The sequence below is a fragment of the Aspergillus pseudodeflectus genome, assembly GCF_044049435.1.
Source record: "Aspergillus pseudodeflectus strain CBS 756.74 chromosome Unknown BJX68scaffold_27, whole genome shotgun sequence".
NCBI classification, from domain to species: Eukaryota; Fungi; Ascomycota; class Eurotiomycetes; order Eurotiales; family Aspergillaceae; genus Aspergillus; species Aspergillus pseudodeflectus.
In genome coordinates this window covers 235942-259682 of record NW_027263803.1, presented here as the reverse complement: position 1 = coordinate 259682, position 23741 = coordinate 235942, and the positions used below count along the sequence as shown (strand labels likewise).

General features: G+C 51.5%; 10 protein-coding genes across 10 annotated transcripts; 4 read left to right on the top strand and 6 right to left on the bottom strand.

The window, feature by feature from the left end:
• Positions 1–26: 26 nt before the first annotated feature.
• BJX68DRAFT_106825 (sugar porter family MFS transporter) lies at positions 27–2120 on the top strand. Its single transcript, XM_071035841.1, has 3 exons — positions 27–843; positions 890–1606; positions 1653–2120. The coding sequence occupies exons 1-3, from the start codon at positions 307–309 to the stop codon at positions 2016–2018; spliced, it is 1620 nt and encodes a 539-aa protein (XP_070898022.1). The 5' UTR covers positions 27–306; the 3' UTR covers positions 2019–2120.
• BJX68DRAFT_239197 (Gfo/Idh/MocA family protein) lies at positions 2119–3490 on the bottom strand. The gene has a single exon (XM_071040485.1). The coding sequence runs from the start codon at positions 3327–3329 to the stop codon at positions 2223–2225; it is 1107 nt and encodes a 368-aa protein (XP_070898021.1). The 5' UTR covers positions 3330–3490; the 3' UTR covers positions 2119–2222.
• Positions 3491–3987: 497 nt separating this feature from the next.
• BJX68DRAFT_239196 (sugar phosphate isomerase/epimerase family protein) lies at positions 3988–5348 on the top strand. Its single transcript, XM_071040484.1, has one exon. It carries the CDS (start codon positions 4182–4184, stop codon positions 5292–5294), a length of 1113 nt encoding a protein of 370 aa, XP_070898020.1. The 5' UTR covers positions 3988–4181; the 3' UTR covers positions 5295–5348.
• BJX68DRAFT_239191 (putative ethanolamine kinase) lies at positions 5349–7706 on the bottom strand. Its single transcript, XM_071040483.1, has 6 exons — positions 7103–7706; positions 6780–7032; positions 6615–6726; positions 6083–6543; positions 5686–6029; positions 5349–5632 (listed from the first exon to the last, which is right to left on the bottom strand). Exons 2-6 carry the CDS (start codon positions 6960–6962, stop codon positions 5464–5466), a joined length of 1269 nt encoding a protein of 422 aa, XP_070898019.1. The 5' UTR covers positions 6963–7032; positions 7103–7706; the 3' UTR covers positions 5349–5463.
• Positions 7707–8371: 665 nt separating this feature from the next.
• On the bottom strand, positions 8372–9742 carry BJX68DRAFT_239188 (uncharacterized protein). The gene is made up of 2 exons (XM_071040482.1): positions 9153–9742; positions 8372–9095 (listed from the first exon to the last, which is right to left on the bottom strand). The coding sequence occupies exons 1-2, from the start codon at positions 9479–9481 to the stop codon at positions 9065–9067; spliced, it is 360 nt and encodes a 119-aa protein (XP_070898018.1). The 5' UTR covers positions 9482–9742; the 3' UTR covers positions 8372–9064.
• Positions 9743–10755: 1013 nt separating this feature from the next.
• BJX68DRAFT_267894 (aminopeptidase P family protein) lies at positions 10756–12303 on the bottom strand (the record flags this gene model as incomplete). Its single annotated transcript, XM_071045933.1, has 2 exons — positions 10756–12113; positions 12207–12303. 2 exons carry the CDS (start codon positions 12301–12303, stop codon positions 10756–10758), a joined length of 1455 nt encoding a protein of 484 aa, XP_070898017.1.
• A 302-nt stretch (positions 12304–12605) lies between these two features.
• Positions 12606–14600, top strand: BJX68DRAFT_106567 (SSH4 family protein). The gene is made up of 3 exons (XM_071035839.1): positions 12606–13363; positions 13413–13718; positions 13770–14600. The coding sequence occupies exons 1-3, from the start codon at positions 12907–12909 to the stop codon at positions 14513–14515; spliced, it is 1509 nt and encodes a 502-aa protein (XP_070898016.1). The 5' UTR covers positions 12606–12906; the 3' UTR covers positions 14516–14600.
• A 672-nt stretch (positions 14601–15272) lies between these two features.
• pdeA (3',5'-cyclic-nucleotide phosphodiesterase PDE1) lies at positions 15273–17573 on the top strand. Its single transcript, XM_071035840.1, has 2 exons — positions 15273–15813; positions 16178–17573. The coding sequence occupies exons 1-2, from the start codon at positions 15538–15540 to the stop codon at positions 17462–17464; spliced, it is 1563 nt and encodes a 520-aa protein (XP_070898015.1). The 5' UTR covers positions 15273–15537; the 3' UTR covers positions 17465–17573.
• A 796-nt stretch (positions 17574–18369) lies between these two features.
• Positions 18370–20699, bottom strand: BJX68DRAFT_106536 (amidase). Its single transcript, XM_071035838.1, has 3 exons — positions 20512–20699; positions 19874–20454; positions 18370–19796 (listed from the first exon to the last, which is right to left on the bottom strand). Exons 1-3 carry the CDS (start codon positions 20643–20645, stop codon positions 18652–18654), a joined length of 1860 nt encoding a protein of 619 aa, XP_070898014.1. The 5' UTR covers positions 20646–20699; the 3' UTR covers positions 18370–18651.
• Positions 20700–20808: 109 nt separating this feature from the next.
• On the bottom strand, positions 20809–22634 carry gwt1 (putative GPI anchor biosynthesis protein Gwt1). Its single transcript, XM_071035837.1, has 2 exons — positions 22415–22634; positions 20809–22347 (listed from the first exon to the last, which is right to left on the bottom strand). Exons 1-2 carry the CDS (start codon positions 22508–22510, stop codon positions 20953–20955), a joined length of 1491 nt encoding a protein of 496 aa, XP_070898013.1. The 5' UTR covers positions 22511–22634; the 3' UTR covers positions 20809–20952.
• Between the last annotated feature and the right edge of the window lie 1107 nt (positions 22635–23741).

Here is a 23741-nt window from a genome sequence, read left to right as displayed (position 1 = left end):
ACGGAACAGATGAAATTCTCTGCGAGCTTCGCTTAATCGAGACCCCGTGGGGATGTTCGTTTTTTAATCTGCGATAAAGTGAGGAATACACTTTTCCCCGCAAACTCTGCCTGGCTGTGTTTGCCGCTGCGAGTCGACTTCCTTTTTTCCATCCCCCAATCGTCTCTCCTCCTCCCCGTGATCGGCCTGTATATAACCCTCTTCAACTCTCCTTCTTCCTCCTCTTACCCACTCCCCTTCTCCTCTTCCTTTTTCTAATCATCATTATCTTCCTATCCCCTTGATCCATCTGAGTCATCCATCACCATGTCCATCCTCTCGCTGGTCGAGGACCGACCAACCCCTCGGGAGGTCTACAACTGGCGCGTCTATCTTCTCGCTGCCATTGCCTCCTTTACCAGTTGCATGATTGGCTATGATTCCGCGTTCATTGGCACGACTCTCAGTCTCGATTCCTTCAAGGATGAGTTCCGGTGGGAAGAGATGAGCGACAGCAAGCAGCGCTTGGTCAGCGCCAACATTGTCTCCCTCTACCAAGCCGGTGCCTTCTTCGGTGCTCTCTTTGCCTACCCTGCCGGTCACTTCTGGGGCCGCAGATTGGGCCTTATGGCCTCTGCTCTGGTCTTCTTCCTTGGTGCTGGTATGATGCTGGGTGCCAATGGCGACCGTGGACTTGGCCTAATCTATGGTGGACGTGTGCTCGCCGGTATCGGTGTCGGTGCTGGTTCCAACCTCTGCCCGATCTATATCTCTGAGATGGCGCCCCCTGCCATTCGTGGTCGTCTTGTCGGTGTCTACGAACTGGGATGGCAGATTGGAGGTGTTGTCGGTTTCTGGATCAACGTGAGTTTCTTGCTTCCTCATTGTTACCTGTGCTAATGAAAGGTAGTATGGTGTGGATGAGACCCTCGCCCCTAGCCACAAGCAATGGCTCATCCCCTTCGCCGTGCAACTCATCCCCGCTGGTCTGCTGATCATCGGCGCCATCTTCATCCGCGAGTCTCCTAGATGGATGTTCCTACGTGGCAAACGTGAGCAGGGCATTGAAACTCTCGCCTGGATCCGCAACCTCCCCGCCGACCACATTTACATGATGGAGGAAGTGAGCATGATCGACCAGTCTCTCGAGCAGCAGCGGGCAAAGATTGGTCTTGGCTTCTGGAAGCCCTTCAAGGCCGCTTGGACCAACAAGCGCATTCTCTACCGTCTTTTCCTGGGTAGCATGCTGTTCCTCTGGCAGAACGGTTCTGGTATCAACGCCATCAACTACTACAGCCCTACTGTCTTCCGCAGTATTGGTGTCACTGGTGGTAACACTAGTCTCCTTACAACGGGTATCTTTGGTGTCGTCAAGGCTGTCATTACTTTTGTCTGGCTACTATACCTAATCGACCACATGGGCCGCCGTCTCCTTCTCCTCGTCGGTGCCGCCGGTGGGTCAATTTGTCTGTGGGTTGTGGGTGCGTACATCTGTGTGGCGAAGCCCGAGAACAACCCCGAGGGTACTCAACTCGGTGGAGGCGGCATCGCGGCCATGTTCTTCTTCTACCTGTGGACGGCCTTCTACACTCCATCCTGGAACGGTACCCCATGGGTCATCAACTCTGTAAGTTCATTGATCCTAGGGGTCATGCATAAGCTAACAGATACAGGAAATGTTCGACCCCACTGTCCGATCTCTCGCCCAAGCCTGCGCCGCGGCCTCCAACTGGCTCTGGAACTTCCTCATCTCGCGCTTCACCCCGCAGATGTTCGATAAGATGAGCTACGGCGTTTACTTCTTCTTTGCATCTCTGATGATTCTCTCTATCATCTTTGTGTGGTTCCTCATTCCAGAGACCAAGGGTATACCGCTGGAGAGCATGGAGTCGCTCTTCGACAAGAAGCCCGTGTGGCGGGCTCATGCCATGCTGCTTAAGGAGCTGCGCGAAGACGAGGAGCGCTTCCGTCATGATATTGAGGAGACCCAGTACAAGCGGGCTGGTATGCAGGAACATATTGAGGAGGCGAAGGTCTAAATTGCTTCATATATATAATATGTATATAACGAGATTTGGACATATCTCGAGGAATCTGATGCAGGAATGATTGGGATACTTTAACTTTGATTATGATTACTTTAAACACTACGGTGGCTTGCTATTGGCTTGCTGATTTGATGTATGTGTATGCTTATACTGTTGTAGTCAAGTCGATCTCGACTCGTAGATGCATACATGAATCTACAGAACCTCCACAGGCAGCCCGGTCTCAAGCGACCTCTTCGCAGCTCTAACAACCAACAGCGCCCGCACTCCCTCTTCAACCGAACAACTAACCTCTGCCGTCCTTCCCTCTAATACATCCACAAAATGCGCCAGCTGCCGATCAAACGGCTTCACATCCACCCCCTCGATGTCCACCTTCTCAACAGCCAAATCCCCATTCCACCCCTTCACAGCCTTCCCATCATAACTCCACCTCGTCATGTCCGGAACAGACAGCGACGCCGCGCTACCGAAGATCCGATAACAGTCACTCGCGCTGTGCTTTGGGTCAACTTGCGGAATAAGCGGGTTTTCGCCTGTGCCTGTCTCAAAGTTCAGCGGGGACGGCGTCGCGTCGCAGACAAGGAACGTCCCCACGACACCGGATGCGAAGCGGAACGTTAACGCAGCGCCTTCTTCAGCTGTATGCTCGCTGTTCGAACTCTGGCGCTGCGGGCTGATGGGCTCTGCATGGACCCGGGTAATTGGCCCAAAGAAGAAATGCAGTAGATCAATGTCGTGAATGAGGTTAATCCCGAAGACGCCGCCCTTGGATTTATCGGCGCGCCAGGCGCCTAGTGGCGGAGCGAAGTAGTCATCAGGCTTCTGTAGAGTCCAGAGACCGTTTACTGCGATAGGTGTGCCAAGCGAATTTGAAGTCAAGAGGGATTTGGTAGTTTGCACATAAGAGTTGAAGCGGCGATGGTGGCCAACAAGAACCTTGATATTCTTATTCTGGGGCTCGTTGAGCGTGGACAGGAGATCCTGCGCAGACTCGATGGAATCGCCGACTGGTTTCTCGAGCAGGATGTGGATTCCCGCTGCAATGAGTTGCTTCGCGACGGGAACATGCGTGTGATTCGGCGTGCAGATGATGGCGGCGTGCGGGTGTTGTTCCTTGGGCAGAGACTCGAGCAGAGATTGCAGGGAGGGGAAGCACGGGACGGCAAAGGATTGGGCGATTGGAAGAGCGGTTGGCGAGGGATCGACGAAGGCTGTTAACTGGGTTGATGGGTTTGTTTGTACAGATTGTGCGTGGCGGGGACCGATGAGGCCTGCGCCGATGACTACAATACGGATCATGGTGATTGATTTTCAAGTTAAGTTCGACTCAGGTTCAAGGTTGGGTTTCTGTGGGGTTGACTTTCGGACCCTTGCATTTATACGACAAATGACAGATTATTTACTCCGGAATCTGACGTGGAGAGTGTGGAGTGGGATCCAGCTGTTTTTTCGGTGGGACGTGGAAGGGGTCAAGATTCTGCCCTCCTCTGGGGAAAACTGGAGCTCTGCCCCCCTCCGTACGCTCGACGCGCAGGTCCCATAATTCTAATCTCGCGGTACGTTGCACATCTCTTTCAATGGGTCCAGATTCTGCATTTGCCATTCCTGAATCTTTTTGTGACAGACGGGCATGGATACGCCAGGACATTCGGGAATAGATAGCCGGCCGCGCGCCATGCACCAGCCCAAACTTTAGGAATAACCACACCCAACCCACACTCACAACACGATACCTAACCCCTGCATCGAGATAATTCTGTTGACAGTGAGGCGCTTCAGCTCTGCTGGTTGAATTGTTGCCGATTTTCGCAAAGCAAGTTGTAAACGCCAGGTGTATTTCATGGCGGCTACCGGGTAAACGGTGGGAGATCGTTTTACCCCGATCAGAGTAAGTCCCAAGTTGATAGGACTCCAAGTATAAATGTTGATTCTCGAGCGAGATTGCCTTTTGTCTAACGAACAATAATACGTGCCTTGGCTGATTGCCAAATAAACTGTCTAAAATCTGACGTATACGATCCGATCCTCATTTCCTCCAACCCTCAGCTGGAGTCGATCAGCCACAGCAAACATTCTGCAGGGATATAACCCCCCCTCACCCTCTTCTTCCCTCTTCCTCTCCCACCTACCATATCATTATCCAAAGACAAAATGGCCTACAAGATCGGTATCCCAACCATGTCCCTCGGCCGTCCCGGCCTACACCCACTAGACGACAAGCTCCGCGTAGCCGCCCAGCACGGCTTCGAAGGAATCGAGCTCTTCATCGACGACCTCACGCACTTTGCTCAACTGCGCTTCCAAAACTCCATCCTCAAAGCCGCCACACACATCTCCTCCGTCTGCAAATCCCTCAACCTCACCATCATCTGCCTGCAACCCTTTGGCTTCTACGAAGGGCTCCTCGACCGCACACAGACCTCCTCCCTCCTTACCCAGAAACTCCCCCTCTGGTTCGACCTCGCCCGCATCCTAAACACAGATCTCATCCAAATCCCCGCAAACTTCCTCCCCGCGGATCCCGAGACGGGGAAACCGCGCACATCAGGCGACTTCAACCTCATCGTCTCGGACCTCCAGGCCATCGCTGACATCGGCGCCAAGCAGGGCTTCCGCTTCGTCTACGAGGCCCTCTGCTGGTCTACACACATCGACACCTGGGAAGCAGCCTGGGCCGTTGTCCGGGCCGTCGACAGGCCTAATTTCGGCTTGTGTCTTGACACGTTCAACCTCGCTGGCCGCATCTATGCGGATCCCGCGGATCCGTCTGGGAAGACGGCCACAGCAGATGCAGACCTCACCAAGTCCCTGCAGTTACTGCGAGACTCGGCTCGCTCCGGCGAGCTTGATATAAGCAAGATCTTCTACATCCAGCTCGTTGACGGAGAGAGACTATCCAAGCCTCTGGACTTAACGCACCCGTTCCATGTGGCCGGTCAGCCGACGCGGATGAACTGGTCGCGGAATGCGAGGTTGTTCCCGTGCGAGGAGGATCGCGGCGGGTATCTGCCTGTGTTGAGGATTGCGGAGGCGTTTTTTGACATTGGGTTCACCGGGTGGGTGTCGTTGGAGTTGTTCTCGAGAACGTGTGCGGATAAGGACCCGCGGGTTCCTGGTGAGCATGCGGAGAGAGGGATGGAGAGTTGGAGGAGGGTTGTTGCGGCTTTAGGGTTGGGAGTTGATGTCCCTTCCCCAGTAGTGTCCGCTGACAGTAAGAGGGTGACGGTGTCGGTAGAAGAGGTTGCTGTTCAGCATCGGTTGTAGCCTGTTATATAGTATTTAGTCAAAGAACCCTGGTTAGAAACCTGGCTAATGGTATAACGTGTATAGATTAAATTAAGTAAACACATGCTTGCATGCTGTTGAAGAACCGTTCGTTGTACATATGCAGTAAGGATTTTGTTGAATATCCAACCCGTCTATTGCCTGTGTCCTAAACCTCTTGCGCCCATCGTCGCTCACGTAGGGGTAGTTTCCCGTCTCCTCGAGTCCCATCCGTCTCAGCCCGCCAGGCATAATACTCACCCAGCCGTGTTTCTGCGTACGAGGCATAGTCAAAGTCAATCTGAGAGATTTGTGCCTGAATCAGTGCCCAAATTCCCCTGTATCGCTAGTTAGCATTACCCAAATTCTGATCCGGTATATCTTGACGCACCAGTATAATCCAGGCAATCCGCGGTATCGGTCTACCTCATCGCACAACTGTTCCACAATCTCTGCTTGGGATGACTCTGGGATTCCCTGGTGCTTGCTGTAGCTGCGGACGTATTCCTTCAAGAATTGCCGGCGGACCGACTTCGTCGGCATCATATTGTAATCGCAGTCGAAACCACCCCATTCGGCAAAGTGGTTTGCAATATCGAATGCGGCTGGCGACGGTGTGGCGTATTCGTAGTCGATAAAGTTAACCGTTTCGGTTTCGTCGGCGGCGGTAACAGCCCCTTCGCGCGGGAGGATGATGACATTTGCAGATAGGAGATCGCAATGAGCGAATACCAACTGTTCTCGGTTAATACCTTCCATGTCCGGCGAATATTTCGAAGACGACTTACCCCATGCTCGCCTAATCCCTTCCCGTTATCGAACTCGCGTACGACGCGCTCGAGCTCCGTCTGTAGACTTCGACGCCTCTGGCGCTGCGCTTCAGTACTTGTAGGCAGGGCAAGTATCCATTTCTGGAGCACCGCCCAGAGATTGGCTCCCGGCTGCCTGGGTTGAATCACTTGTAGGTCGTCTGTCTTGACCGGTTGGCCGTCCGCGGACACTTCTACAGAGTCTAGCAGCGACGTCTCCTGTTTTGATGCAGGTAATGTCTCGGCGGCCTTGATGGGAAGGATGGCATGCCATTCTCCAAGTCGGCGGGCAACTCCACGCCAAACGCCCTCTGTAACCAGATCCTGATGGGTAGCCGGGCGACCACGAATGAACCGGTAGAGCAGACCGTTTTTAAAGCGAGCCAGGAGGGGAGGGGCTAAGCCATATCTAGCGAGAAGAGCATGCGAGTTCGTTTCTCCTGTAGATGGACCAGTTCTACTTAGCACATGTCGCATTGGGCAGGAGGGGGTTGATGTGCGGTTCGCATACTTTCGCGGTCTATGAGAATTTCTGTATGATTACCGTACGCTCTCATCAGTACTGCCTCCTTGTCTATTTCCTCCTCTGTCAAGCCCGGCTTGCGGTTTATAGCTTTGAACAGCTGCTGGATATTAGCCCGCCGATATTATCGCTTCGTAAAGATTGATCACGTACAGTATTAGTGATTCCGTCTGTGAATCGCACAAACTCAATCTTATTGTCGCCGCCCTCCCAGTGAGGGTTCAACGTCAACACAAGCCTCAGGGCAGAGGCCTGCGAGTCCGCATGGTTGTATGATTTGGCGATGTATCGAGGAGTAGGCGCAAGCACCTCGGCCGATCCGTTTATTGAACCCATTTTGTCTATCGCAGAGAAATGAAAATACGGGGGAAGCAGGGGCGAGAATGCCAGATATATTCCTAAAAGTCTAGAACACAGTCAGCAACCAGACTGCAAAGACAAAATTTAGGCCACTGTTGGAAACCATGATCACTTACTATTATGTACCACGGTAGGTAATCCTGGGTCAGGTACCGGGAGGCAAAATACTAGGCAGCCGGAAATTCTCGAGGAGCACAAATCGACCGGCAATTGATGCTCGAGTGTCAACAGTCAAGATGGGGGTTCGCTCCGTAGTAAGAAGGTCGAAGCGAAAAAGGGGGAAGAAAAAGAAAAGAGTAGAGAGGGTATGCGAGTGGTCTTGAAAGAAGGGGGGGACGTCAGAGAAAGAGGAGACGATGTCGTCAAGCTTGGCCTTAACGGTGTGGTGGTCTCGTGCCTCCCTGCCTGTGATTGGAGAGGCAAGAACGCCCCTCTTCATTCGAGCTTGTTCTCCATCTCATGAATCCTCGTCACAGGCCCTCCCCCCGCGGGACAAGCTCTGTGGGTGAGAACTTAGTTCTCCGAGACCGGGGGCCAGGGAATATATCGCTTATCAGGATACAGCTCGTGTGCGCGGCATGGCTGCATCATGGGGGAACTGCGCTGCCACCTTTGCCCTTGACGCTCAATGAGGGAAAGTCAATACTGTTCCCCGCTAACCTGATTCAGTCTAGCCCCTCAACTATTTTCATGTGATTTCTTCCTGCCGCCTATTCTGCCACCGCCAACCGGACATTAGCCCCAAGCCCTTATTGAGTCCCAGAAGAGTAAAACGCTAAAGCGGAAAAACTTAAACAGCCGGGGCCTAATCAGCGCTAAGCCTGATCGACCCTAGCCTGGCCCGTCGGCGCCGACTACAAAAGCGCAGCTTTCCCTCGCCTCTTCCTCTTCTTTTTCTTTTCTCCTCATCATCAGTAGAGGTTTACATACCATGTAAATCAACTGGAGCTCCGCTACGGCGGCTTGCTGAGGGTTATTCTTCTAGGAATTTTTATATTCTCTGTGGGTTTCCTTCCGTTCCCGGCTCTGGAGAACAATCTGCGTCCTTCTTTTTCCCTTACAATTTATGGCTGGGCTAGGGTATCTTTTCGTCAGATTAGATCCCCATGCGCTTTGGCTGTGGAGGGGGCGTGATATACCGTTTTCTCTATCATTATTTTTGTGTGGGCTACTTGCATGTCGATATAGTGAGCTGTGCTCGTAGCAATTTTTCTTCGTACACAAGTTCGGCTGGCAGTCGGCTTTTCTCCGTGAATGCGGTGAAACCCGTGTGTTTGTTATCGGCGTGGTAAACACTTCCAAGTTTCTACCACTCGGTTTTCTCCAAGTCTACATGGCTACTGCGCATTGCTACTGGGCATTCGAAGTTCGAAGCGAACGGTCTTTGCAACATTTGAAGGGTTCTGATTCTATTTTTCAAGTCAAACAATTCAAAACGGCTAAGTTTCGGTTGCAGAAATCTGGTCAGCGACGTCGAGCTGCAGTCGCATCGACCCGCTAAATGTTGCCGAAAGGACAAAAATTCGTTGTCTATACATGATCTCGTATCTCATATATGATATGGCTCATCAGACCGATTTCCTCCTTGCTCTTCGTCCTTTTCTGCTGAGTCATGGTCACAGGCGTGGTGACTCATACCTTGCGATGGTACCGAGTACACAGCCAGACAAGCCCTCTTAAGCTGAGCCTCGATCAAAGGGAATTCAAGCGCCGCAGCGCGAACTCAACCTGTCAAGCGAGCGCAGTCAAGGGTGCTTCTTCGGCTGTCAGGGTATGTCGTCGTCCAACCAAGTATCACTTGGCCAAGTCTGAATAGACCAATCCGATTCTGGAGAATCTTCATTGCTACAAGTCGGTGACTTGGGGTTTCCATGTATACTTGTGCTTGTGCGGCTGGAGGTTGATGATCCCCAGTATGTCGCGAAAAGATTTCAGCGTGAGGAGAGCGTTTTTCGCGAAGTATGACGCTCAAGATCGAGTCGTTTATCGAACCGTCTTTCGGATTCTTTTTTGTTGTATATTCCACCACTGACAAAACAACTGATGTCGGTGCCCGCCAGGTTTATCCGAGTCGAAAATCACCCAGGTAATGGCCTGAAGTCCTGTAAACTGCAGCGCGACGAGATCAGGACATGTTTCACGGCACGGCTTCTCGAGGATACTCACGGATCTATATAGTCGAGTCCGCCAAAGTACTCGAGCATGCGGTAGCAGAGCCCGACATCGTCGCCGGGCTCGCCTCCAAAGAGTCGATACTGCTCGGTCTCCAGCATGGCTGCCTCTGGTTTCAGCGCGTGCTCACGGTCCTGCCATGACAACCCCCTATAGTGCCGGGTCGAGGCGGGGCGATTTCCAAGGCAGTCGAGATCGGATAGACAAGATGCAGCGCAAAAGTCGGCTGGGATTGAGAAGGTATCGAGAGGAACCGGGCGTATATTGGCGGAGCGGTTTCGAGATCGTGGGCGTGTGCGTCGTCGATTATGTCTTTGTCCCATTCTATGAGGGTGGGAATGAAGAGCAAGCAAAACTTTTGGAATTCTTTTTTGAGGATTTTGTTCCTCCCTTCCCTCGCTTTCTCTCTAGGGTCCGGAGGCGTATAGGTAGGAGTATAGATAGACCAAAACAAAGCGTGAGGATGAAAGTAGACCAGGAACCCTAGATAGCAAGGAGGGGAGTGACCATCACCCCCATGGAAAGGCGAGATGAGGTAGAAAGAAAGAGAGAAAATCAGATTCAATGAAAAGAGCCTACTCAAGCTCCATATATAGACCTCCTGGTATGACACGATGACGGATAGCAGAATGCTGCTTGGTTATGGTGTGACTCACTCTAGTCCAATCAGGTGATGGGAGCTCCTACTTCGGAACCTGCAGCACAAGGAAAAAAACCCTTCCCAAAGAGATCCACACGATTCTCGGATTCCCGGGTCCCCACTCTCTTGCATTTTTTTTTTTTTCTTTCGTAAGGTTCTTTTGTCCTTGCATCGGGGCTAGACTGCAGGCGTGCCTAAATCCGGGTCTCCTATGGTGCCAAATTGGCTCATCCCTGGGAAAAATTGCGATTCGGAGTTTGTCGGGTTGGTTCCGGAGCCTTCGGGCTCGGGATACCTCTGTTCCCCATCTTTCGATGGCTGACTACGTACTCCTGCTGCTTAGAGAGAATGATTATTCACGCGGTCGGCCAAGGTACTTAGTAGGCTCTTTGTAAGGCGAGCAGTTCCTGAAAGATCCGGTGCCGATGACGCGAGTTACTCAATATGGAAGCATACCCCCTTGGCAGCGCATCGCATGTCGAGGTCTGGTGACGATTACAGTGGGATGATTCACGGCTGCAAGGGAGGAAAATTCTGATTTCACTTTGTAAGGGATACTTGGTTTTGGGTTCTGGGAAGCGACGTTATGAAGCAAAAAAAAAAATAGTGGCCTGATTATGGAGCACTATGTCTTTTGTTTTTCTGTATGACTTCCTGACATCCTGTAGGTACGCGCCACGTGTGTAACAGCTCAGCCTACAGCTTGCAAGTGGCTGGGTGTGACAGCTTGAAAGTTGAAAGTGAGAGCTCCAAGCTCTATAAAAATCCTACAGTCAGTCAGCTTGGAGCAGAAAGTGTCGGTTGAGCTGGCTCTATATGCTTGGGTATAGCTAAAACACAGGATTCGAGATGATGCTCGCACAAAGTCATTATGATCTCCAAATAAGATCTTCAAGCCGCCAATGGATTCTGCAAGAACTCGACATGAAACACCTGCTGAAATGGGATATCAGTCCGTTAATTTCCACAACGGCGAATGATTTCAAGCATCTCCTGGCCTTTTGGCGCTGTAGTCAAATTCTCATAGCCCGTGCGCGTAACCAAGAGGTCGTCTTCAATGCGTACACCACCAACAGGAAGGTACTGCTCAGCCTTGTCAAAGTTGATGTACTTTGATAACGACAGTGTCCGAGCGTTCTCCAAAGCAAGCCTGTTGAAGTAAATCCCTGGCTCAATGGTAATCACCATACCTTCCTGAAGTAGCGGCGTGCTCATTGTCGGTACAAACTCGCGATAGCGATGCCCATCGGCCTGGTCAGAAGCAGTTATCGGCTGCGCCGACACGTCATGGACCTCCAGTCCTACATGATGGCCAAGTCCATGAGGGAAGAAAACCGCTGATGCTCCGGATTGGCGAATTTCATCTACGCTTCCGTCGTTGAGGATTCCAAGTCTCTGCAGTCCTTTGATGGCGATGACATGTGCAAGCTCGTTCAACTCCCGGTATCGCACCCCCTGCCTGACACGTCTGATACATTCTTCCTGCATCTCCTCTACGATGGCATAGATATCTTTTGCATGCTCACTGGGCCAATCTCGTCCAAGAGGGATTGTTCGAGTGACATCACTAGCATAGCAGTTCCATTCTGCGCCTGCATCGATGCAGACAAGCTGCCTTCCTCTGAGAGGCTCGTTGTTCTTCATGTAGTGAAGAACGGCGGCATTGGGTCCTGATCCGGCGATTATGCCATACGCCTGATTCTTGGCCCCATGCGACACGCAAACATCCAGAAATAGACCCTCTATCTCTCCTTCGTTAGACATGCGGTGTATGTTCTCAAGAACCTTTCGGTGCGCTAGTCCTGAAATCCTGTTGGCTTCGCGTATCATTCGGATCTCATACTCGTCCTTGACTTCTCTCGCAGCATCCATCGCAGGCAACAATGACTTTTCGTCCAATCTGAGGTCGTTCAAAGGGATATCGGGTGCTTGAGTGTCGTGTAAGATGTAGATTGGAGCATCTTGGTTATAGCGATCGATCCATTCCGCCAAGTCACGTTGTATAGTGTCGTAGTAGCGTGCGCAATCTATATCGTAACGCTGTTGTGCCTCATCCACGCTTAGCGTCGGCCCCATATATATCGCTTCCCGCAGGCTGATTTTCGGAACATAGAGGGTCAAGACGTCGTTGCGAATATCGTATGTCAAGTGGCAGTCCGCCTCGTCCACGCCGCTCACGTAGTAGAAATACCGTCTTTGTCGGAAAGGACGTTGTTGATCTGAGTCGCCCCAGTTTCTGGTCGCCTTGCCGGCGAGATAGATGAGGCCATTACTAGCTCCTAGTTTTGCAGCCACTCTGCGCGCGTGCTGCTTTGCTGTCCCATATTTTGTTAGCAGGAGATATAGTGTCGGGAATAGCGTCTGTGGGAACGATGAAAGGGGCAAAGGGGTATGCTTTTGAAGCGTACCTGGGTACTTGTCGCACTCCTCTGTCAGCACTGTGATACGAATGTCGCAGGTGTCATCCGGAGATATCACAACCTCTGACTGATCGGAGGCACACATTCTAAGGACACAAGATGTAAGAATTTACGACAGATGTTGGCGAGAAGATAAGGCGCAAAAGTGGCCGAAGTAAAGGATAACAACAAAGAGGATGGTTGATGGATCCCATCTGGCATGACGCTCTTGGACGGGGCGCTAGCACGCCGCCCAAGTCGTTGAGTTGACAGTACTCAGTAAGTACTCCGTAACTGGAATCTGCCAAACAAGAGTAAAGGGTCGTCCGCACCTCCTGACCATCCTGTCTTGCAGGCGCTTAATTGTCTCTAAAGGACCAACAGGCAAATTATACTTCCTATCAGTCGCAAACCTTTGAAGGCAGCGCCCGGAAACGTCGTTGGCCGCTGGCGATCCATTTTTAACATCGCCCCCGCCAAGTTCCGGCCACTGACGCTCTCAGGTCCGCCCTTTGCCCATCGGGTGTCGATCCATCCTCCCAGCCTGCTCTTGCTATCGTCATTTCCTCCATCCACTTCCACGCCTCCACGCCTCTGTTTCATCGAGTCCGACCTGTCTGCATTGCCTATTGTACTTGCGAGTATCCACGCTACGCCATTAATACATTTGGAGTCTTATCGACGCAAGGTCTCATTCGGTCAATGAACGATGCGGGGATCTGAGGCATCGGCGCCCGGTGCTATCTGGGATGCTCCCTCGACCCTCGCAACATCCATCAGGACCATTCCTCCGACTTTTCCCACCGCCGTTGATACCCCATCTCCAGTCGACCCGCAACATGTCGCATCAAGCCCTGAACGTGCTTTCTCTTCGATGTCGTGGGAACGGGCGAATGGCGGTCGGATAAGTGTCAGTGGCAACCCGTCGACGTCGACGGGGAAGGGCATATTGATTGGTGTATTATCTGCCTTTGGCTCAGCAGCGGTTGCAGTGTTGATCCTCGCGGCTTTTTTCTTCTTCAAATACACGCAACGTGGTAGGATTTTGTTGGATCGTATGGGTCGGCCCGGCGAGTTCGACGATGAACAGGCGTTTTTGCGCGAAGAGGCCGATGCATTGGAGGTTATGGATGACTTGTCGCGATCAGAGTATCTGAGAGCGAAAGGTGAGTTTATCATGACAGGCATTTTGGCTTCTTGACTAATATCTTGCAGCATTCGTGGAAGCCTATCCGCCCGAATCGGTGCAAACCGACATTTCGCTGTCGCAGTTTCTCGCAATACAAGAAAAAGGAGTATCAGCGTGGGAGTTTCAGCCAGAACTCGAAATTGCCAATTGTTTCGTTGAAGGTCGAACCGAGATTGAGTTTTACGACTCAATATGCAGTGTCCAAACAAATCTACCAGTCCCCAAGCAAAACGACGTCTATTACTGGGAAGCAAAGATATACGACAAACCAGAGAGCACGCTTATAGGCATCGGCATGTCTACGAAACCATACCCGTTGTTCAGGTTACCTGGTGAGTTTGAGCCAGCGCATGATCTTCTCTGCCTTGTCTAACACTCTTTAGGATACCACAAAGCGTCAGTTGCCTACGAATCCACGGGCTACCGAAGGTACAATCAACCATTCGTCTCATTCCCATATGGGCCTCCGCTTACACAAGGTGATGTTGTGGGCGTGGGCTACCGACCTCGCTCAGGCACTATATTCTTTACGCGGAACGGCAAGAAACTGGAAGATGTGCTTCATGGCCAAAAGTCCCAGAATTTCTTCCCTACAATCGGGGCGAACGGGCCTTGCACTGTGCACGTGAATTTTGGGCAGATGGGATTTGTGTTCATCGAGGCCAATGTCAAAAAATGGGGCCTAGCACCGATGACAGGTAGCCTGGCGCCTCCTCCGCCGTATGGAAGCGAACAAGGCAGCATCCTCTTAGAGTCTGGCCGAGAAAGCGCCGCCCATGGCTCGCACCGGCATTACCAAGACCCTAGTTATGCACAAACAAACTCGACGATTCGAATACCGCCATCCGCGAGCCCCGGTCCTGTTCGGTCCCCAACTGATATCTCCCTCGCTCCGCTTTCCCATATACCCTCACACGAGGATGCTGGAGAAGGATCCAGCCGGAATGGCAACCCTGAGCAGGTTCCTTTGATTAATCCGGATGACCTGGAGCAAGGCCCACCGCCAGAATACTCCAGCCCCGACGGAAGTCCAAGGACAAGTCACGATCTCTCACGCGAGGATCATCCCCCCATTCCTAGCTACGACGCTGCGGTCGGCAATGACCGCAGCAGCTCTCCCACGCATTAACGCCAATGATATCCCTCTTTGTTTGAGATTGGTTCTCTGTATTTGGCCACTGGCCAACAGAAGTTGTTTGATTTTTTTTAGCGGGCTTTAAACTGGCGTTTCGACGGGCGGGACTCTGCTGGTTGAATATTATTTTATAGGTTACATTCCAATTAGGGCGGCTGCTTTACATGTATACGGACAGGTTATCTTTGTTCTTGCGGTTTCATCCTTTTGGGCTCATTGCGCCCTTGGTGTCTAGGAGGGGGGTAACGGAACGACTCATGTATCTTACGAACTCACCCCGGTCTCTTATCAGGGCTCCACGGCGTTTATTTCTCTTTTGCTTTACTACCACCGGTTCATCTACTCGATGGTTTTCAATTATATCTCATCCCTCGCGTTCTTTCCCGCTATCCACCAGCCACACGGACCGTCTGTTGCCAGGCCACTATCTGCACATTCAGGAGGTTCTTGCATGTGGTTTAGCTGATTCAGCAGGTATCTGCTAGATATCTTCTTCCAAGGCACCCGTCATGCCTGAATTCTCTTGTGGAGCGTCATGATGACACTGTTGGGTATACGTAAGTTACATAGTAGGGCTATCGGGGCAGGGCTCGCTATGTAGATCTTCATTCAAAGCGCATGGCTGGAGAGCTGAAGTCGATCCAGAACTAGAAGGCGCGGGGCGTTACCAGTTACCAGCCTTCGCCCCTTCGCTCTCTCGTCACTCTTTTCCCTTTCTCTCGAGCACTCTCAACTTCTCTGTATGTCCAAGCATTGTTTCTCAGACATTTTACATCCCCGGTTTTCTTTTAGCTCGGCTCATTTTCCGATTCTGCGCTCCACTCGGCGTCGGCGAAGCGCATCGGTTTCAGATCCGGTCCCAGCACTCGAGCACACGCTGCATACTTAGGTCCGGGGAAGAGACCCTCCCCCAACCCGCGATCGGCTTCCTGTGCCCTAGGTGATCGCTGCAGGTACCGCGATCGGCTGCCAAATAAAGCACGATCTTCTGGCAGGAACAGCTCCGGTCAGCAGTTATGCCCAGGAAAACCAGCACGGCGACGACCGCTGCAAAGGCGGCCCGTCGCAAGAATTCAGGGTCCTTCGCGGCGGTCAATCAGCCAGCTGAAAGTACGGCAAGCCCCAGTCCAGCGACCGACGCACCCGGTCCCAGTCGAAGAGATGACAGTGCAGCACCTGCGGGTCAGGTCAGCGAGCCTGATACCAGCGGCAGTAAGGGAACAAACAGTTCATTTGAGGTGCCGCACTCTTTTATACCCCAGAACAGACACGGGATGCACATCATAGTACTGGTGAGGGGCTCTTTTCTCCTTGATGATGCAGTTGCTCTCTTAACGCGACCCTGTGATCTTGATCCTCTGCTCTCTTAAGCAACTTGTCTCTTTTATCTCTGCTTTCTATTACTCCCTCTTCTCTGATTCCTATCTCCTTCTTACTCCCATGTCTCTCTCACTTTCCTCTTTCTCCCACTTTTCTCTTACCCTTATATCTTTTACTTTTATACTTTTATACCTCTTGCTTCTAGATTTCTCTTACCCTCGTTTTCCTACTACTTTCCTCCTCCTTTCCGCCCACTTTCCTCCCACTTTCTCCCCACTTTCATCTCACTGCCTCTTCTCTCTTCTTGGTGGACAAATTTTGCTGATAATGATTTAGGGCGCAGGAGGAGGGCCCCGCGAGGATTGGGTTTCTAGTATCCTTGTACGATCTCGAACTCCTGGCTGGTCACTGAATACGATGATCGCAGTTGATGCAGGAATCCTTCTTTCATCTGTCATCGAAATTCTGGATACGTGGAATGAAGTGGACGAGTTTACTCGTTTTACAACTGGACCATTTACAGGATTAACCAGGGAATTTCAGTCAACCAAGGCCAACGCAGTATTCATCTTCCGGAGGCTTGTTCGCACGGTGATGGTTTCACACCCTCATCTTGATCACATATCAGCCCTAGCCATCAACTCTCCGGTTCTGGGTGCGCACTGTAACCCAAAAACAGTTGCCGCATTGCCCTCCGTGGTTGAAGCCCTCAAAGCACACGTTTTCAACGATGTCATCTTTCCAAATCTCTCCGACGAGGATGACGGAGCTGGCCTTATCACCTATCAGCGCCTGACTGAAGGAGGTTCTGCTAGTATGGGTCGTGGCGATGACCGGCTCTATGTACAGGTCGCCGAGGACTTACTAACTCGGTGTTTCAGAGTCAGCCATGGCACATCGAAGATGGGCACTGATATACGAGAACCAATCCTTGAAGAACAGTCAAGGTCGGCGTCGAGAATATCAGAGACAACCGTTGAGAGCTCTGCTTTCTTCATTCGCGAGAAGAATACTGGAGTCGAAATCATCGTCTTTGGTGACGTTGAATCTGATGCAATCTCGCAGGCTGGACACAACAAAAGGGTATGGCAAGCAGCAGCGCCGAAAGTCATTTCTGGCAACCTGCGCGCGATTTTCATCGAATGTTCCTACAGTGACAGCACAGAGGATGCTTACCTCTTTGGCCACCTGTGCCCACGACACTTGATTGCGGAGCTGGGCGTTTTGGCAGAACTAGTGACAGTATTGGAGGATGAAGCAAAGGACGGGAAGCGCAAACGCCGGATTAGCCGCATTTCGCAGAGTCTAGAATCGCCTGCTCCCAAATCGAAACGAATCACGCCCTCTGGTAAATCCAGGGGTTCCTCAGATACATCCGAGTCTATCCCACTCATTGCGTCTCGTCAAAGCCATGCGAGCTCTACTCAAGATACGAACCGCGATTCATCAGATATGCCACTCTCAGGTCTCCAGATTTATATCATCCACGTGAAGGACGATATGACCGATTCGCCCCACCCGGGCGAGACCATCCTGCGAGAGCTGAGGCATCTGGGCCAGAAGGCCAAGCTCGGTTGTTCGTTCTACATTCCCAAACGGGGCGCAAGCATTCATTTTGAATAACTGGAAACGCATGCCTGAAGTTTCAGGTGTATTATTATAGTGGTATATAATAGAAACGCAGCGCTGATGGCACTTTCAGCAGGCGCTCACCTATGACGTTATGATAGACTTACAATGCAATGCATTTTGTATGTTTTATTTACAGAGCACTTCATTAGTATTACTTTCTCCAATCCTTTAAAACTCTTTTACAAACTGGTGACCCTGATTTGACCTCCACCTCGCAAACCACCCACCCCCACAAGCCTTTCTACACGTCTACAGCTACTATCTAGACCTTCACTTAACCTCTCACCAACCCTCTCTGAATCCTCTACTTAAACTATCATCAACACTCCATTCAGATAGACCTCTTGATTGATACCCCGCGCTTAAGAACCTCCATAACCTCGATATCCTCACTGCGGTGAGGGATTAGCTCAATATTCTCTACTTTGAAGACTTCTCGTCGTGCAAGATCCTTACTATATTAGGGGTAGATTCTTGCTAGTTGCCCTCTTAGGAAGGTGGCAGGGGGTATCTAAGTAGTCAGGGTAGAAGGGGGTCATCACGGTGTCTCCTCTTTCTACCTTGACCATCACCATACAAACCTGATACGTCTCTAGTGGGCCTACGGCCATCATTTAACTCCATGTCATGAATAGTTTAGGGGAGATGTGTTGAGGAAGAAACAACGTCCATAAGAACCGCTTCTCGCTACGGGGCCTCTGTACCTCTGTAAGCATCTCTTACCTTGTTGCATCAATTATAGAGTCACTTCATCAGTGTCATTCCTTCCTCGGATCCTTTAGAAGTCTCTGTACAGTATAAAGGGAACATTACGTACGAGCGCTTGGGCCTAAGCCCATTCTCTTGATTGTCCCAGCATGTGGGCAGAAGATTAGACTCCAATGGGCAGAGTTAGCTTGGGATTAGGTCAAGCTTCTATAGAAGCAAAGGTAAAGCCACCAAAGAGGGCAAAGTTTAATCCATCCCTCTTAAACACAAGTGGTCGAGCTTCCGTAGAGAGAGATAGCCAAGCTATCTGCTAACAACCATGTATCAAGCTTGTGAGTGTTGTAGGTGAGAGCTAGTTTCAAACCAACGACTGCGTGATTTTGCAGTTTTGTGACTACACACTTGACCACTCCTCCCGCCCTTTGGCGTCAAACATGCGAATGGTATATATAGATTTTTTTCGACTCTTCTCACGAACTGGATGCTGCTTTGGCATTCCCAACAACATCCTCCCACAAAGAATCCGCACCACGTGGGATTGTCAGACCCGTCGCCTGTTCCCCAGACTCTGTCACGGGACCCTTATTCTCTGGAAGATTTAGGATTCCCTCCCCATCTCTCGCAAAAGCAATCAGATCCTCCTCTGATCCCCACTCGCCCATTGCCATGATACCGATAGGCACACGGTGCCCATTATCCTCCGCGTATCCTGCAGGGCAATTGATGGCTGGGCAACCCGTAAAGTTCGCCAACCAGACATACTCCATATTGCGGACAGACGACTTTCCGTCCGAGACACCACGGACGAGATCCGCATCACCGCCCGAGATCTTCCACCCGGGAATCGGCGTCGTGGGGGTGAAGATGAGGAGGCCCGGGTGTTTCTGGAACAGGTAACCGAGATGCGACATGAGTAGCCCACGGACACGCTGGGCGGCGAGGAACTCCTGGCTGGAGATCTGGTGCATGCCCATTGAGACGAGAACTTTGTTTGGCGCAGTGAGCTTGGAGATCTGTGAAGGCGAGAGGCCCGATGCGATCTCGGCCATGATGGTTAGAACGTGTGCGCGGGCACCTTCGGGGATGTATGGGATTGTAGTGTCCACGATGGTGTAGTTCTTTTGCGTGCGGTAGTAGTCGAGGGCTCTGTCGAAGACGGCGCGGACGGCGGGTTCGGCGCGGTCGAGCCAGTCGCGCATGATGCCGATAGTTTTGTTCTTGGGCCGGGATTCGGGGGGTACCGAATTGAGTTCGATGAGTGGGTGTGGGAAGGAGCTGGATTTGGAGTCGTCAGAGGCACTTGCAGGCGTTGCCATGATTCTGTAGGCAAGGGCTAGGTCGTCGATGCTCGAGGCGATGGGCCCTAGGACTCCGACTGTGGTTGCAAGACCAGCAGTCGGGAAGCCGCTGACTCGGCTGTGGGAGGGTTTTAGGCCCCAGACGCCGCAGAAAGAAGAGGGGATACGGATTGAGCCTCCGCCGTCTGCGCCGAGGGCAATGGGGACTATACCTGCACCGACGGCGTAGGCGGAGCCGCCGGACGAGCCGCCAGTGTAGTAATTGGGATTATGTGGGTTCTTTGGGGTGCCGAAGTTGGGATTGTTGTTTGTTGTATCTGCCGAAGTTCACGGGTCAGCCAGCTTTTCTAGAACATGCATACATGCATGCATGCATGCAGGCTGTGATGCTTACCCAATCCTAGTTCATGCATTGTGGACTTGGCGATTACAATCGCGCCTGCTTCTTCCCATTTCTTGACACACCAGGAGGTCGATCCAGCGAAATCTCCTGTGAAATCCATCTTCGTCCCCAGTGTCCGCCGGTACCCTTCCATGTGCACTTCGTCCTTTACTGTGACTGGGATCCCGTCCAAGGGTCCTAGTGGCTGGCCATTTTTATATCTTTGCGTAGACTCTTCGGCTGCAGCGCGCGCCTTTTCAACCGCGCATTCCAGGAATGCAATGGAGTGCTTGCCGGGAGGGTTGGTATCGCGACGGACGACGGGGAGGATTGCATCAACGACCGCAGTTGGTGTCAATTCACCGGAGGTGTATAAGGCGTGGTAATCGGCAGAGGTGTAGTAGCCATTGTCGCCTGATCTCCTTGTAGTCGGAGCAGGAAGATCCTGCGAAGCAGTCGTTGTACCGTGGTGAACAGGGATCACGGTCGGATCGTAGCGGGCGGGATATTGGTCAAGGCTGGGGATATGGCGGACGACGTCAAAACCTGCATTGCGCCAGAAGTAGCTCTGGACGAAACCGACATTTGAAATCCTGCGGCGGGAAAAGTCATGTTAGACTATTTCAGTAAAGTTATGCGCAATTCCTTACAGTGAAGCTCCAATCACCAGAGGGGTACCTCGAAAGACAGGGATCGACTGGTCCTCATTCTTGTAGGGCACAGCAGGGCCTTGACGAATCTCTGGATAGCTAATAAACGGCTGTTCTCCGATTCCAGACGACATGTCGAGTTGTTGGTGTTACGAGTGGATGGAAACTCTGGAAAGTCGAAGGTTGGGTGGAGTCGTGGCTCGTAAGCTGGAGCTGGAGCTCCAAATATATAAGCTTCTGGCACTTGCATGTGATTGCGCCGAGTCGATCGGCCCATCACCTTCATCACTCAGCAGTCACAGCTACTAACTCGCCGACAGCGTCATATTTGTCCTATTTGGGTACATGGATAATCTACTTCTTAGCTGAGACGAACTGTCGAAGAAATCTTTCTGTCTGGAAGCTACCGAGGTCTAGTATAGTACAGGCATGACTGGCCTCTCAAAGCGACAACTTTATATTAGCTTTGTCAAGCCCCAATGCAATCCCGGTGATGACGGCGGCATACCCAATGAGTATGACCATGGCCTGAGCGTTGTTGACATCAAGGGTCGGCACAGTCAGATTGACAGCTCCAGTGAGGAGATTGGCGAGTAAGAATACGGCGAGCCCGCCACGATTGAACGCTTTAAGGATGCGGCTTGTCGCAAAGGCTGTCCGTTCCGCTTCAGAATCAGTTCTCACTGCGGGCGTTTGATTACCAGCAGGGAAGAGGAGCGTTTCGATGAGGCAGAAAAGAAAAAGCTGGGCGTTGTTGAAGGCAGCGACCCACAGGACATATGGCATATTCGCGAGACGTCGGGAGACTGGAATATTGGCGCCATAGCCAAAGAAATACATAGAGTTTAGAGCAAAGAGTGTTGTGCACCCTAGTGCTTGTGCTCCCAAATTGATAAGCACTCGTTTTTTTGCCTGCTGTGGGGTCATAGAGGAAGCTCCCCTTGACATGATTCGAATCCCAGTAGCACGGCCTGCAAGGAATATTGCCAGGTAGCCCAGAAATGAGAAGACTCCCTCGCGGTTCTTGGAGAGCAGATCAGGCCCCCGGGGTGACACAAGAATATAGCCCTTCAAATCGGTGGATTCAAGCGCAACCTGATATAGTACCGCGACTGCGAGAGAAAGGACCTCATAGGACGGAATAAGTCTAGCCAGAACTTCAAAAATTTCCACAAACGGTGGTAGGAGGCCCAGTGTAAAGAAGAAGTTCCAGTGAACACCATACTCTGTGACGTGTTCCGCGTATTCAAGGTTCTTGACGCTGTAGAGCCGGATCAGACCCAACACGAGAAGCGGAATCGAGTGCCGCATCGACGAGGCAAACCTCTGTAGCAAGGTCTTCTTCGACGCCGCGCCGTGTTCCTGGTCTTTGACAAGAGCGCGCGCGGACACCACTCCTCCTGAGAACACAAATGATCCAACGCCCAAATCCATCAGGGATGTACCCCAGTTTTCAGCCTTGGCAAACCGACGAGGAAACACATGGAAGTCTACTGCGAGAATTGCAATGCAGGTGATTATCATCATGGCCCCACGATATGTGGTGAGAAAAGGGTGGATGGGTAAGGGTTGTGGAGTGACTGGCCCATGTTGTGCGGCGGCTGTTTGCGGCGGCTTTGCTTTCTGCTGGGTTCGTCGAGGCCGTGAATTCAACAGGATGAGAAAAGCCGGAGATATCAGAAGGATGTTTAGGAGCCATGGGGCTGAGGAATAGAGGGTCGTGGCAAAGAGGATCGCTGAGACGTTGAGCAGAAAGTCGGTGATGAGCGCCGCAGGGTTATAGGGTGTGAAGAACGAAAGTCGGGATTGCAGCACGGACCACAGAAAAACAGAAGCCTGTGGTGTTACAAGTCTTCCATTAGCATTGCAAGAGATTGGATATATCAGAAAAGACGTTACTAACGGGGGCCACGAGAGTTACTGCATTGATTTCCAGGACGCTTCCTCCGGCCAGATTTGAGACAAACGCCTCTTTGCGGGATTTGTACGAGGGGTCCATGCTATCTCGAGAAATACGCGCAAGCAAAAGGTGCTCAATGGGTCATCATGCATAAGCTGCAGTTGTGAAGATTGCGAGTTGTCGTTGATGTGGCCTCTCCGCATCAAAAAACATCATAACTTTGAAGTCGATCGGAAACTCAAAGTCCACCTGTATCCGTATCTGTCCTTTTGCGGGTCTTGGTAATACGCACAAAGTGGCATTTATTGGACGAGTATGGTAAATAAAGTAATACCGTTACGCTGCATGGTTTCAAGGTTGTTCCTCAAGTTTCCTCGACTTCAAGTCAAACCTGCAACCTCCTTTCGACCTGACCGTACGGGTGACGATCTTCAGGTTCGTGGTTAAAATAGCGAGGCGTCATGGATGAGTCTGGGCCTCAACATCCTAACCTCAAATATCATAATGTTACGAAGCAGACAATATCAATTCCTCCCGCTTCATTGCCTCCAACATGAGTTGGCAACGTTACCCCGCAATTTCACGAAGGATCACAGCTTTCTCTTGACCATAATCCTGCGGGCTGGTTATCAGTTAACTTCGGCAAGATTACCTGATTCACGTCTGACTGATCAAGCGTGCCATGACAGTGTGTCGATAATCTCAACTTGAAGGCCGAAGAATCGATGACACTCCCAAAGAAACAAGTCGAGAGCCATGGGAAAATGGAGGAAAGACACCATCAGAATCTATCCCCATTGGAACGTCAAGAGAAGTCGTCAAGATAACCAATCTTCTTTCTGAACCTGGTCTGCGTGGCTTAAAGGCTGCTGAACACGTGGAGCTAAGACAGGGACCAGTCCATTGGAATTTGGAGACGAACGGCGAATCCGCCCGCAAGCTCCAAGCCACACGATCTCTAGATTTCTCTTCAAGTCGGAGTTTTCAAGATTGATAGAGATACGTATGATCTATCGCCTGGGATAGTGTGCACTTCCGGACGCTTTACGACCAGCAGGAGGATAGATTACCCCCGCCACCAGTTTCTGGAGCAGTCAGCCGTTCCTCCAGGGCCATCGTGGCGTGTTTGCAAATTGGAGAGGTGTTGAGCCTCATTTGGGGATGCCGCTCAACAGCCTAGAAGCCATATTCCGAAAGACCTCAAATATCGATAATACCTGGGCGTACTATGAATGATTCAGGACCTTGTCGGCCAGAAACAGCACGATCCCAACCCAGGAAAGTTTTGATAACGAGAACCGTCTCCATAGTACGAGTCGACTCCGCGGCT